Genomic DNA, 14719 nt, shown 5'->3' with positions numbered 1-14719 from the left:
CCCCACGTCCTCCCATCCCTCTTCTCCCTCCACCCATTCATCTTCTCCCCCTCCACCGCCTCGCCCTCCTCCACCGTCCCACCCCTTCCTAACTCGTGTCAAAAACAATATCTTCAAACCCATACACAAACTAAACCTTACTGCCCACCTTTACCCCACTGAACCTACTTCCATTAAACAAGCTCTTGCTGACCCGCATTGGCGTGCCGCCATGACTACACAATATCAAGCTCTTATTGACAATAATACATGGGAACTTGTCCCTCCATCTCCCTCGTATAATCTTGTTGGATGTAAATGGGTATTTCATATTAAATATACAAAGGAAGGAGCCATTGATAGGTTTAAAGCACGTCTTGTGGTCAAGGGCTTCCATCAACGCCTGGGGTTGGATTATTCTAAAACATTCAGTCCTGTTATAAAATCCTCAACGGTTCGTCTTGTTCTCTCTCTTGCCATCACTAATGGTTGGGTCATCCGTCAACTAGATATCAATGACGCATTTCTTCAAGGCACTCTTACGGATGATGTTTATATGGTACAACCTCAAGGGTTTATTGACAAAACTCATCCCCTTCATGTGTGTCGTTTGAAAAAGGCCCTTTATGGCCTCAAGCAAGCTCCAAGAGCTTGGTATACCGAACTCCGCAACTATCTTCTTGCTTCCGGAATCACCAACTCTATGATGGACACCTCTCTTTTTTTATCCAATACTCCAACTATCTCACTCATTGTGCTTGTTTATGTAGATGACATTATTGTTACAGGTTCTTGCTCCGAAGTTGTTACACCTTCATCTCCAAGCTTGCTCATTGGTTCTCCTTAAAAGATCTCGGTGATCTTAGCTATTTTTTGGGTGTTGAAGTTCAACGTAATACTCATGGCTTGTTTCTTCATCAACGTAAATATATACTTGATTTACTTGCTCGTGCCTCCATGAGTGATGCATCCCCCGTCTCCACTCCTCTTGATGTTAATGCTACACTCACCTTAGGTGCTCGCACCACTCTAGATACTCCCACCGAGTATCGGGCTCTCGTTGACAGCCTACAATATCTTTCTCTCACTCGCCTGGATATCAGTTTTGCGGTTAATAAGTTATCCCAGTACATGCATAAACCGACAACTATTCATTGGCAAGCTCTCAAAAGATTACTTCGCTATCTTAAAGGCTCCCTTGACCTTGGTTTAAATCTCTCTGCTCATTCTCCCAATAATCTCCACACATTCTCAGATGCGGATTGGGCTGGAAACCGTGATGATTATATCTCAACCGGTGCCTACATTGTATACCTTGGTTGCAATCCTATCTCCTGGAGCTCTAAAACAAAAATCAGTTTCTCGCTTATCTACGGAAGCGAAGTATCGCTCCGTCGATCAGACTGCAGCTGAACTTGAATCCATTCAACACTCATTACGTGAGCTTAATGTCCCTATTTCTCCCACTCCTGTCATATATTGTGACAATCATGGCGCCACTAAGCTTAGTGCAAATCCCGTCTTCCACTCTCGCATGAAACATCTTGGACTTGATTATCACTTTATACGTGAGCGAGTTCAAGCTGGCACCCTATGTGTTTCTAATGTTCACAATGATGATCAACTTGCCGACGCACTTACCAAGCCATTTTCTCGCCGTCGTCTGCATATACTTCTATCCAAGATTGGACTTTCTACTAGGCCATCCAACTTGCGGGGGCATGATAGAATATGATCTTCTATATCATATCTTCTGTAATCTTATCTTTCCTACTCATGTAGTATTATCTTTCCTTTTGTAAATATCTTTACATATCTCTAGTATTACCTATTGTAATTAAGTCTTAAAAAGTCTTATTTAATAAGAAGACTATAATCACTTCAATACAATTATCAAATTCTATACATGATAAGAACTTTGTTCCGCTCTTTAGCTTAACATGTAAGATAAATTTAGGCGCGCAATTGAATTGGCATATCTTACTGTACTCTGAAACAGAGAAACTGCACCTGTACTAAACTGCACCTTTTATTCTTACATTCCACTACTACCCATGTAACCAACTCTGAAATATAATCATTCTTCCCTAACAGAAAAGAGCATCTTTTCTTCTCACATGTTGTTGCCTTGCTCTCCTTTCTTTTTACGCCTTGAGTAAGTGAGTATGACATGTGGCCTTTCTTGGTTCGTTACAATACCTCGCCGCCAAAGACTCACCTTGTCCTCAAGGTGGAAGGACGGAAAACGCGCGTTCAACAGGGTAGCATCCTCCCAGGTGGCCTCGAATGGTGAGAGAACTTGCCACTTCACTAACACCTCAATTCGAGAGTCATTGCCTTCCTGTACAGAGCGAATATCAATGATTTCTTCAGGCTCTGCTACAAGTTCCAAGTCTACAGTTAACTGAGGTGGAATTTGTTCCCCCATTGCTATGTCACCAATGGCTTTCTTCAGCTGGGAAACGTGGAATACAGGGTGGACCTTACTAGTGGCAGGTAGTTGCAGTCTGTAGGCCACCGTCCCAATCCGCTCCATTATGGAAAATGGTCCATAGAACCTGGGAGCCAGCTTCTCAAAGGTGCGCTTAGCCAACGAGTGTTGGCGTTATGGTTGTAACTTCAAATACACCTTCTCTCCCACTGCAAACTCCACATCCCGCCGCTTAAAATCTGCAGAAACTTTCATCTTATGCTGAGCTCTCAGTAAATACCAGTGCAAATCATCTAAAATGTAGTCGCGATCTAGCAGCATTTCTTCCAGAGAATCAACAGGGGTGTGACCCTTCCCTAGACGAAGCAACTGAGGTGGGTCTCGGCCGTACAAGACCTTAAAGGGAGTCATCTTGGTGGACATGGTGGGGAAGTGTTGTAAGAAAACTCAACCCAAGGGAGCCATTTGGCCCAAGTCCTCGGATGCCCAGCAGCGAAGCATCGCAAATATGTCTCCACTCCTTTATTCACAATCTCCGTTTGGACATCCGTTTGTGGATGATACGCCGTACTTCTCTTGAGAGCTGTACCTTGCAACCTGAACAACTCCCGCCAAAATTTGCTCAAAATTTTTTTGTCCCGATCCGAGACAATTGATGCAAGAAAACCATGTAAACACACAACTTCCTTCACAAAGGTTTCCGCTACTGTTATAGCACTAAAGGGATGGCGCAATCCAATAAAATGGCCATACTTGGACAAGCGGTCCACCACTACTAGAATAGAATCTACCCCCTTTGATAAAGGTAAGCCTTCGATGAAGTCCATCGAAATATCCTCCCATACCAAGGTTGGTAATGGAAGTGGTTGTAATAGTCCGGCAGGTGTTTGTTGAGAATACTTGTTCTCTTGACAGACCCCACAACGTTTCACATACTCAGCCACATCCCGACGCATCCCATTCCAATACCACTCCGCCGCCATTCTCAAGTATGTTTTCAAGTCTCCCTGGTGACCACCAACTGGTGAATCATGGTACTCCCGTAGCAAGAGCGGAATAAATGAAGAGTTTTTGGGAATGACGTAACGGCCTTTATATAACAGCTTATTATCAACAAGTGAGAATGCACAATAAAGGGTAGTACCTGAACGCAACTCTTGCTTAATATTTTGCAGCACCACATCATTTGCAATTTCAGTCTCCAAGTCTGCCCAATTGATCCCCTATGCAGTAAGTAGAGCGCCCAATTCTAGTTCCCCAACCTATTTCCTTGTTAATGCGTCGACTACCCGGTGGGACGCGCCGGGTCTGAATTGTATTTCGAAATCAAACCCAATGAGTTTGCTCACCCATTTCTGAAAATCAGCTCCCAATTCACGTTGTTGAGTGATGAATCGGAGACTTTGTTGGTCTGTCCGGATTTTGAAATGGCGCCCCAACAGGTAGTGTTTCCACCGTTGCACTGCCAAACATATTGCCATGAGCTCTTTTTCGTAGATTGATTTGTGCTGTGAAAGATGCCCTAGCAGCCGACTAAAGAATGATATGGGTCGTCCCCCTTACATCAGCACAGCTCCTACCCCAAACCCAGAGGCATCTGTCTCCACCACAAAAGGTTCAGTAAAATCGGGCATGGCCAGGACAGGAGGGCTAGTCATGGCATCCTTCAAACACCGAAACGCCTCTGTAGCCCGATCGGACCATGAAAAACAGTCTTTCTTCAATTGTTTCGTGAGGGGATGTGCGATTGAATTTTCTATAATACCCAGTGAGTCCAAGGAACCCTCGAAGTTCCCCAATGGTCTTTGGCCCACCCACTCTAACATAGCCCGAATTTTCTCCATATCCACCGATACCCCCTGGCTGGAAATAACATGGCCCAAGTAAGCTACCTTGGGCTTCCCGAACTCACACTTCTTGAAATTAACCACTAATTGCTGCTGAGACAGAACTTCCAACACCAATATGAGATGCACCACATGTTCCTCCTCTGATTTACTGTAAACCAGAATATCGTCGAAGAACACTAGCACAAATCTCCTCAAAAACGGGCGAAAAATGTCATTCATTAGAGATTGAAAAGTCGCCGGAGCATTGGTTAAACCAAACGGCATCACCAAAAATTCATAGTGTCCTTCGTGTGTTCGGAAGGCAGTTTTGTGAGTGTCCTCTGGTCTAACACGAATTTGATCGTACCCTGCCTTCAAATGCAAATTAGAAAAACAAGTTGACCCATGCAACTCATCCAACAGCTCATCGATCACCGGTATAGGATACTTGTCCGGAACTGTCTCCTTATTTAATGCTCGGTAATCCACACAAAAATGCCATGACCCATCTTTCTTTTTGACACGTAACACTGGGCTTGAGAACGGGCTAGTGGAGGGAATGATAATCTTGGCCGCCAACATCTCGCGTATCAAGCTCTCAATCTCATTTTTCTGGAAGTGTGGGTACCGATAAGGTCGTACACTAACTGGATTGCTTCCCTCCCGCATGATGATGGCATGTTCATGCCCCCTTTGTGGTGGCAGCCCTGCTGGTGGTGCGAAAACGGCCCCAAACTCAGTCAATAACTCACTCAAAAAATCGGGTACCTCCCCTCTAACTTCCTCCTGTAATGCCCTAGTCAAACCTTCCACCTGGTTGAACTCCAACCAGAGGCCACCTCCCTCCTTCCTTAATGTACGAAACATAGCCTGTAAGGAAACTTTGGAGCGGGCCAAAGACGGATCCCCGACAAAGTAACCGACACCCCATGTAACTCAAATTGCATCACTTGTGTTTTCCAATTTGTCACCACTGTACCAAGCTTTTCTAGCCACTAAATCCCAAGAATAACGTCTGAATTACCCAATTCGAGGGGTAAAAAATCCTCTGTAACCACAATTCCACCCTCTAATTCCACTTTCACTTGTTTACAAATCCCTGTGCCTCGAATAGCCTCCCCATTTCCTAAGGAAACGCCAAATCCACCAGACCCCCAAACCTCAATACCCAATTTTTCAACAGTAAGCAGGGAAATAAAGTTGTGGGTTGCGCCCGGGTCAATCATGACCACCACAGCACGATCCCCAATTTTTCCGGTCAATTTCATTGTACGAGGACTAGATAGCCCAATCACAGAATTTAGGGATACCTCTGTTGGCATCTCGTCGGTGGGCGAAGTAGGTGGCTCACTGCCGCCGAAGTCCGTTTAGCATCTTCATCGTCGTCAACCAAAACGACGTTCATCTCTTTCACGCGGCACCGGTGACCCAGAGACCATTTGTCGTCACATCTGTAGCAAAGCCCTTTTGCTTTCTTATCCTGCCATTCTTTTTCAGCAAGTCGTTTAATTCCTCCAAAAAATATAGAAGAATTGCTACTGGACTTAGGACTGGAAATAGAAGAGTGAGACTCTCCAGCCCATGTGTTTCGGCCCAACTGTGCTGGCTTGTGACCCAGTAAGGGAAGGTGAATAAATGCTAGGGTTATTGTACAAAGAATAGGACCCTGATTTTTGTTGACTGATGCCTCCATTTTTTAAGCCAACGACCCTGTTCTTTACCTCGATCCGGCCCGCCATCTCCATGGCCTGCTCCAGGCTCAGTGGGTTTAGTAAACGGAGCTCTGCTTTCACCTCTTCCTTAAGCCCATTTACAAATTGACCCATGAGCAGAGTTTATGGAATTCGGTCCAATGGGGCTGCCATCTCTATAAATTTTCTCCTGTACTAAGCCACCCCTGCCGTTTGTGATGTCGCTAACCACTGCTCATAAAGAGATCCCCCATGCTCCGGCCGAAATTGGCGAAGAATGAACGACTTCAAATCCTCCCACAATCTGATGGGTCGCCGTTTTTTCTCCCACTGCCACCAACGAAGTGCGTCGCCGTCCATCGCCACCACCGCCGCCTCCAATCTTTCCTCCTCCGATAATCGGTAAAAGGAGAAATATCTCTCTGCCCGAAGAATCCGCTCATCTGGGTCGGTTCCATCGAACACCGGCATGTCGAGCTTTCTATATTTCCAATTTCCCCCACCTGGGCCATTACCCGGTACATTCCGTCACCCGCGTTTCCACCATAGTTTCCTTCAGTGCCGCGAGCCCCTTCATCTCTGCCTCCATATCTACCATTGCTCATCTCAAATCTATGTTCTTCCGGCGACCCTTGAGATATCTGGAGTGTCGAGATCGCAGACTTAATTTCATCCTGAAACTTAGATTGATCGGCCTTCATCTGGTTGATCAACACCTCTTGATTCTCCCTGTCCCGACTAATCCTCCCCTCTAGCCTCACTCCCAGCGCCACCATGTCTTCTCCCATCTTCTTCGTGACCTCTGACTGCCCCTCTTGCAGCTGCTCTGTCATAGTCTCACGCAAGGACGAAATTGCTGCAGCAATTGCCTTCTCCACCGCTCGATCCACCCGCTCTGCGATGGATTTCTCCAATCCCATGAGTTTTTCTTCTACTGTCTCAATGCGCTGGTTGTTGTTAGGAGGTGCCATGATCGACTGCGCTGATACCACTTGTGATGAACTTGCTTCATCTGCAACAAGCAACAAACAACTACCAAGGCAAATTTGGAAGGAAGGTTGAGTAGTTTAGTATTTCAGCAAGGATGGGTACAAAACACTGAGTATTCGAGAGACTCAGCTCCTCTCCAACAGGTTACAACTTCTCATATATTTTCTCGACCAAACCTTCTCTCTCCTTACTCCCCCATTTTATACTTACATTCCACTACTACCCATGTAACCAACTCTGAAATATAATCATTCTTCCCTAACAGAAAAGAGCATCTTTTCTTCTCACATGTTGTTGCCTTGCTCTCCTTTCTTTTTACGCCTTGAGTAAGTGAGTATGACAGGTGGCCTTTCTTGGTTCGTTACAGTGTAGCAGTGACAATCAAAGCAGTGTTTATGGTAGAAACTACAACATAACTGATATGATCAACTTATACAAAAGTAGTGGAAAATTAGCACTTTCTTGGATAATTGGACTAATAAGTGACAATATTTCTAAGATAAAAATACTAGGCACTGATTTGAACTGTATGAATAGACTTATAGCATGCCATCATATCGATCAAAGCCTGTGTAACATCAACGGAGCACCATGTTGAGGCCTTAGAAACATAGTAGTCATGGGTGCATGAAGGTAGGATGGCGAAAGCTCAAAGGAGAACCTCTGTAGAATCATGGATAATGCCATTTTTGCTTCGGTTATAGCAAATTTTTCCCCAATGCATAATCTTGGTCCAGAACCAAATGTGAAAAATGAGTTATACCCTTTTGTTGCCTTGGATATCCCTTCTGCAAACCTGTCTGGCTTGAACTCGTCTGCATCATCACCCCACAGTTCCTCATCTCGGTGAACAGAATATATAGGTAACTCGATCAGTGTCCCAGGAGGAATCGACAGCCCACCAAGATTCGTACCTTTACTAACATGTCTTGTTATTCGGATTCCTGGTGGATAGAGTCGCAGGACTTCATAGATTATCATGTTCACCTGAATTGAAATAAGAAAACCTCATGACTAACAGTTTTTATTTAATTTTTGTGTTACCTATTCATTTTCATGAAAGAATTTCAGAACTTACTGTCTTCAAATGATTTAGACCATCAAATTCTGGCACATTTTTTCCGAATGTCTGCAGGACTTCTTGTCGCGCTTGTTCTTGCCAATCTTGGTGCTTGCTCAACAAGATCAGAGTCCAAACTAATAGTGTTGATGTAGTTTCTTGTCCAGCAATGTAGAATAGTTTACACTCATCAATAACCTCTTGTAGACTCATCCCTTTGTGTTGATTCTTGCTACTACCACCTTCTTGTTGGATTTCTTTCATGTTAGAATCCAAGAGAATACCCAACAAGTCAGCCTTTACCTCTTCTCCAGTTTCAATCGCCTCCTTCCTCTTGTTAATAATTGCATATAGCGAAGCATGTAATTGATCATCAGTGTCTTTAAACCTCCTGTTTGTAGCTGTTGGAAAGTATCTGAATGCTAAGGCGCATTGTTAAACTCTACTTGACTTTTATGCAGGAAATTGCAGGATGTTATAGATTACCTTAGCCCTGGGATATAAACAGATTGTAGCATCGAAAGAGTAATATCAGTCTGCTCCTTGAGAAGTTCAAATATTTTTTGTCCCTCCTCGTAGTTGCTTCCGAATGCTGCTCTAGAGATCACATCAGCACTGAGTTTCATCATATCTGGCAACACATCTCGCTCAACTGAACCTGATTCGGGCACTTCCATCTCCCATTTGCTGATAATCTCTGCACAACTGTCGCGAAATGCTGGTAACATAAGCTGCAACATGTGACAAAAATGCAACTTATTGTTCATATGCATAGAGTCAGACTTCAGTAGTATCTGATGCATTCTTGACATTCATTTTGAACAAAAAAATTTCAGTAGGTCAGTAGTTAAGCTATCTCAGTCTTGACTAAAGGGTTTAAAGAATAAAGAGTTTAAGGCTCCGTTTGTTTCAAAAGAAAACAATTTTCATGGAAAATCCTTTTTCAAGGAAAACAATTTTCAATGGAAAACATGAGTTAAGAAAAAGTTTTCCTCTGTTTGTTTTGTTAGAGAAAAACTTATGAAGGAAAGAAAAAATGAAATAGAAATGGAGGAATGAATAAGGGAGAAGGAAGGAGTAAGGAGGAAAATGTGGCAGTCCTTTACAAAAGTAAAATGATTTTCCTTTTCAAAAGTGATATTTGCCACCATAAGAAAAATTGTTTTCCACCCCTTTCCAAATCAAACAAAGGAAAATGAAAAGTGGGAGGAAAATCATTTTCCGGAAAAATGTTTTCCATGAAAATAAACGGAGCCTAAAGGAGTGACCTTCAACTTCTCTATATGGAAGGCAGGGTTGATCAATCTGCGATGTTTGGCCCATTTGTCTCCTTCATAGCTGACCATCCCAGGAATAAGCTTCTCAAAGATGGGGTTCACCTTTGTCTTTCGAAATTCATGCATCTTCGTGAAAGCCTCTCGGATCAGCTCTGGCTTTGAGATATGTAGTATCGGTACAGGACCAGCCCAGAAGTAATAGTTCTTTCCTGCGTCGATAGCAACCTTGATGTCAATCTAACACTTTCTGAATTCTGACAAGAATATACAAGCTAAGTACTAATTTATAGAATTATATAATAGTTGGACCTTGCTTGAATAGTTATATTCAATCTCTCATATATAATTTATGCTTCATTAAGCATCACTTACTGAACTTTCTATTATATCAGTTCATTTGAATCTTTACTCACAGTTATCCCTTAGATAGCTTGCCAATACTGTCATACTTCAGAAACTCATATGCAAAAATGTTCTCAGGAACTAGTAATTGGTCCATCACTTCAATCAGATTTCAGCAAGTTCAGTAACCAAAAGATAAATTTTACTAAAGAAGAATGACTCAAAAAGGCCAAGAGTTGATGTTACAAACCAAACTTGGTGAACAGCTGATGGCGGACAGGTTCAACACGCGAAAAATAATCATGAGAGAAGCCAATCATGGGGGTTTGCAAGGCCTGTGAGCGCATTGAGGTATGATCTTTGAGGTCTCCGAACATGAGCCTGTAAGGATTACCCGAGAAACCTTGCTGCCTGAGCAATCTCTCCAGCTTCTTAGGCCTCCACCACACCCAGTTCACCACTTTGATTAATCCTGTCGCGACTACTATACAGGTTATTGTTATCCAAACAGAGCTTGCTGTCAATGAATCCATTTCTGGCACTCTTCTTACACTTTTATCTCTCAAAAATCTTGATTAAAGAAGCTTAACTCTCTTTGTTACAAAGAAGCTCCTAAGTTTTGTACAGTACTTTATAATAGTGGGATAAGTTACATTTGTTGGTCAATCTTGGAATCCACGAACATGCGTGGAAAGTCTTATATGACTCCTCTTCAATCATTCTAGATGATAAGTTTAATTATAGAATTATAATTTCTAAAGATAAGTTGCATCTTGTATTATATACCCTCTACGTTACATCCACCCCAGCCTTTCTATTCTATGTTACACAAAGGAAACCTCACTTTTTGTCTGAGTTAACGATACAAGAGGGTACTCAACTTTCACATTGGTTCCCGTTAGGGTATTGAACTTTAAAAAGTTCTAGTTAGAGTACTCAAAATGAATTTTCGTTACCTTAAGGTACTGAACTTTGGTTTGTACCGTTATCAGCCCCAAAAATAAATGAAAAATGTGACGTGGCATAAATTAAAAAGAAAAAGGTGACATGGCATTAATTATAAAAATTCCAAACTCTTTTTTCTCTCCTCTGATTCCTCATCATTGAAATTTCCAACTAACCAAAAGAAAAAATCACATTAGGAAACTTCAATTGATTATAACTCTCTGACTCCAGCCTTTTTGATGCTCGAAGATCTTGTCCAACAACTTTTGATAAGTAGCACCGGCATTTTTGAGTCCGAAGAGCATTGCTTTGTAGGCGTATACTACTGCATCTGTGATAAAGGCCGCTTTGTTTCTATCAGATTCTAGCAAGCTGCTCTGATGGTACCGGAGAAGGCATCCATAAAACTTAGCAGGGCGTGGCCGCTAGGGCAGTCCACCAACTAGTCGATCTTGGGCAAGGGATATCAGTCTTTGGGACAGGCCTTGTTGAGGTCAGTGAAGTCCACACACATCCGCTATGACCCATTGGCCTTTTTTACCTTTACCACGTTGGCCAACCATTCCGGATAGTCACAGGGTTCGATGAAATATGCCGCCAGCAGTTTATCCACCTCGTCCTTGATGGTTGCGTTCTTCTCCGAGGAGAAGTTTATTTTCTTCTGCTTTACCGGTCTGACGTCTTCGTTGACATTCAGCCGGTGAACCAAAAATGCTGGGTCTATTCCCGGTATCTCATTAACTGAGAAAGCAAAAATGTCGGCGTGGTCCCGCAAGAGGCTTATCAGGTTGATCTTGACTTCAGTTGCCAGATCGGCCATTGTCTAGTTTACTTGGTGCCTTACTTCTTTCAGACTAGCTTTGGCACCATGTATGCTTCCACCCCATGTCGGCCCTCCCGAGATAACATGGATTTCGGTGATTCGGTCCTTCACCGACTTCCTATTGTTGTTTTCATCCTCTCTGGACGGAGATTTTCGGTCAACTCTTGCTTGGTATTGGGTGAACTAACCTCTTCGTATGAGATCTTTTATCCCGTCTTTCAGGTCCTTACATTCATCTGTCACGTGACCATAGTCCCTGTGGAACTCGCACCACTTCGATTTATCCTGGCCATTGTTGTACATCTTTCTAGGCCTTTGCCACTTATCGTCCTTTTTGTGTAGCTCGAATATCTCTGCCCGAGATATTGTTAGAGGGGTGTAATTGCGGTACCGGTCGACTCGCCCTTCCTGACCCTTCTTTACCGAATTACTTTCCTCTCTCCTACTGAAGCTTTCTGGCTTTTTATCTTTCCGGTAATTGTCCTCCCTGCGGTCTTTCTCTTTCTCTTTTCCATCTCTAGCCGCCCTGTTAGGTTGGTAGCTTCTGAAGGCAGTCGCTTGTCTCAGACCTGTCATCAGGGCCAACATCGCTACTTCCTGCTGCAAACTGGGGATGGTAACGGCTTCCGCGTTGAAACGTCCCACATAATCCCTCAAGCTTTCAAAGTCTCCTTGCTTGATGGACATCAACTCGCCGGTAGTTTTCTCCCTGCGCTCTTTACTAACAAAGTGGGTAACAAACATGGACGTGAGTTGGCGGAAGTCGAAGACAGTTGCCGGTATGCTCTTAAACCACGTTTGGCCGAGACCAACTAGCGTAGAAGGGAACACCTTACACCATACCGAGTCGGTATTAGTGTATAACAACATGTGTCCCTCATAAGCCGATATGTGATCCTCCGGATCAGTTTTGCCGTCATATTTGCATGTCGACATTTTGATCTTCTCCATGGGCTCTTGGAGGATAGCCGTGGAAAAAGGAGAGTTTCGCAATGACACTGGTGCCCTGCGCTTGTACTCGCTTTCCCTTCTGGGATGGGAAGATAGCTGGACCTCTGTCTCTTGAGCCTCCTCTTCTTCATCCTCCCCAACCTGCTTTGTGGGGGTCTTGGAGTTGGCCACCTGATCCTGGTCATTTCGGCCTCATTCCCCCGGCAGCCCATCCCCAATGAGTGCATCATTCTCACTGGGCTATGGGCTCTGCTCAGAGGTCGTTTGGCGGGGGGACCGGTCGGTGGTGTCTGGCTGGCCATGGCCTGGAAGACCTCCGCTGCACTCCTGAGCTGTTCTGGAGTGAGCATATGTTGGAGTATCTGGAAGATATTCTCCTGAGGGGTCTCAGCAGCTTGCTTCCCCTTATCAGTTGGTGGTCGGGTCAATCCTACCGTCAATATCGGGGTTGAGAATCCTGCTGGTGTTTTCTTAGTAGGGATATTATTTCCGTCAGTTTCCGGCATCCCAAAGTGCTGATTAGGATCCATGAGAGTTGTTTTGCTGGTAAAATTATGGCTTAGACTCAAAAGTATAGTTCTCCCCTCCTTCTAGCGCCAACTGTTCCGGTATAGAATAAACGGTAGGGTGTGAACGGGTAACTTCTGCGTATGTATAAGCCGGTTCATTGTCCTGCAAAACAGAGCACGTAAACTAACCTCAGGGGTTGATTCGAGGAACGCCCCTCCGATGCCAAAGTAAGTAATGGGTAAACCGGTAGCTCTGAAGTGGAGTATGATTGTGTTTGTGAACGTACCTTATGACTCAGATCAACTGGGTATTTATAGGAGCCGGCAGGACTCCTTGTTCAAGTAGGACTATGCTCCCATTAGTTGGGCGTAGGTATATTCCTTTGGGATATACCTTTATCCTCTTATTGATGTTTTATCCTTAGGCAGTAAGCGCATGTAGATAGAAACGGAATCAAGCCCAGGCCCACTGAATATGGCCCAGGGAGAAGTACCATTTCGATATCCTAATGAAACCGGTATGACAAAGTCAACGGTTCTACAATGACTGTATTGACCACGATTATTCGTATCGGTCTATGAGGTCTGGTATGGAACTTGGTCACCCCCATACAATATCTTATAGTTTATGCCACGTATTTATCGTGCTCTAGTACCTTTTGATCCAGAAATTGAAAGGACACTACGTGCGATAAGGATATAAAAAAGGTTGCAACAAGAACAAGAAATCTCGGATTGCAAGTTAGAGCTATTTTCGGAATCAGAAAAAATGGCCGGAGAAGAAACACCTCGGAGGATCTTGCGTGATTGTGCTATGCCCAATGCTGGGGCACCTTCGTCAAGTATTGTAAGACCTTCTATCAATGCTAATAATTTTGAACTTAAGCATGGTTTAATTAATATTGTTCAACAAGATCAGTTTAGTGGGTTACCTAATGAAGATCCTAATGAACATTTAGCCAACTTTCTTGAAAAGTGTGACACTATTAAGTTAAGTGGAGTAGATGACACTAGTATAAAGCTTAGGTTGTTTCCATTTTCACTAAAAGATAAAGCAAAGAAATGGTTAAATTCAAATCCGACTAATTTTTTTACTACTTGGAAAGCTTTATCTCAAGCCTTTCTTAATAAATATTTTCCACCTGGTAAAACAGCTAAATTACGTAATGATATTACTAATTTTACACAACCTGATGGAGAATCATTATATGAGGCTTGGGAAAGATTTAAAGAATTACAACGTAAATGTCCACACCATAGTATACCTGATTGGCTACTTGTGCAAATTTTTATAATGATTTAACTCAATCTGTTAAAATTACAATAGATGCCGCTGTAGGTGGTTCTTTAACGGGTAAAACTAAAGAATTTAATAAGTTATTAGAAGATATGTCTTTTAATAATTATGGTTTCTCTAGTGAAAGATCAATAACTAAAAAGAATCCATGAATGTATGATGTAGATGGCATTGGCATGTTTAATGCATAAAGTAGATAATTTAGCTAAAATTTTCACTAAAATGAATAATGTTAGCCATGTTTCTACTTCTGATATGTCATGTAGTTGGTGTGGGGGTGCTCATTTAAATGGTGAATGTACTAATACTGAGAAAGCTCAATTTGTGTCTAACTATAATCGTTCACAAAATGACACTTAGGCTAATATTTATAATCCTGGATGGAGAAACCACCCTAATTTTTCATGGAGAGATCAAGAAAATCAAAATAATAATTTTAGACCACAACAAGAGAGTAAACCTTGTTGGGCGCTATTGAAAAACTTGCTAATGCTACTTCTGAAAGGTTCATGAAATCGGAAAATAAAGTTGACCAATTAGCTAATTCAAATAAGAATATTGAAATGCAAATAGGGCAAATAGCTAATGCAATAAA

General features: G+C 42.9%; 2 protein-coding genes and 1 non-coding gene across 3 annotated transcripts; all 3 read right to left on the bottom strand.

Moving 5' to 3' along the window:
• Positions 1–7361: 7361 nt before the first annotated feature.
• Positions 7362–10269, bottom strand: LOC104899518 (cytochrome P450 CYP72A219). The gene is made up of 5 exons (XM_010686724.4): positions 9850–10269; positions 9249–9466; positions 8467–8711; positions 7999–8395; positions 7362–7907 (listed from the first exon to the last, which is right to left on the bottom strand). The coding sequence occupies exons 1-5, from the start codon at positions 10130–10132 to the stop codon at positions 7482–7484; spliced, it is 1569 nt and encodes a 522-aa protein (XP_010685026.2). The 5' UTR covers positions 10133–10269; the 3' UTR covers positions 7362–7481.
• Positions 10270–11550: 1281 nt separating this feature from the next.
• LOC104899527 (uncharacterized) lies at positions 11551–12848 on the bottom strand. The gene is made up of 2 exons (XM_010686735.2): positions 12633–12848; positions 11551–12459 (listed from the first exon to the last, which is right to left on the bottom strand). The coding sequence occupies exons 1-2, from the start codon at positions 12846–12848 to the stop codon at positions 11551–11553; spliced, it is 1125 nt and encodes a 374-aa protein (XP_010685037.1).
• Positions 12849–13983: 1135 nt separating this feature from the next.
• On the bottom strand, positions 13984–14090 carry LOC125494597 (small nucleolar RNA R71). The gene has a single exon (XR_007270836.1). It is a non-coding gene; the product is annotated as a small nucleolar RNA R71 (small nucleolar RNA).
• Positions 14091–14719: the final 629 nt, after the last annotated feature.

The sequence above is a fragment of the Beta vulgaris genome, chromosome 1, assembly GCF_026745355.1.
Source record: "Beta vulgaris subsp. vulgaris cultivar EL10 chromosome 1, EL10.2, whole genome shotgun sequence".
Lineage (NCBI taxonomy): Eukaryota > Viridiplantae > Streptophyta > Magnoliopsida > Caryophyllales > Amaranthaceae > Beta > Beta vulgaris.
This window is presented reverse-complemented; position numbering and strand designations above follow the sequence as displayed.

Bases quoted from the DNA above. Each gene is read 5' to 3' on its own strand.
- LOC104899518 (XM_010686724.4), bottom strand. From the start codon at position 10,132: ATGGATTCATTGACAGCAAGCTCTGTTTGGATAACAATAACCTGTATA. The intron at 8,712-9,248 runs GTCACTCCTTTA...CACATGTTGCAG, and splicing joins TCCATATAGAGAAGTTGAAG to CTTATGTTACCAGCATTTCG. The intron at 8,396-8,466 runs GTAATCTATAAC...CTTAGCATTCAG, and splicing joins GTTTATATCCCAGGGCTAAG to ATACTTTCCAACAGCTACAA.
- LOC104899527 (XM_010686735.2), bottom strand. From the start codon at position 12,848: ATGGATCCTAATCAGCACTTTGGGATGCCGGAAACTGACGGAAATAAT. The intron at 12,460-12,632 runs GTCTTCCAGGCC...CCCACAAAGCAG, and splicing joins AGCTCAGGAGTGCAGCGGAG to GTTGGGGAGGATGAAGAAGA.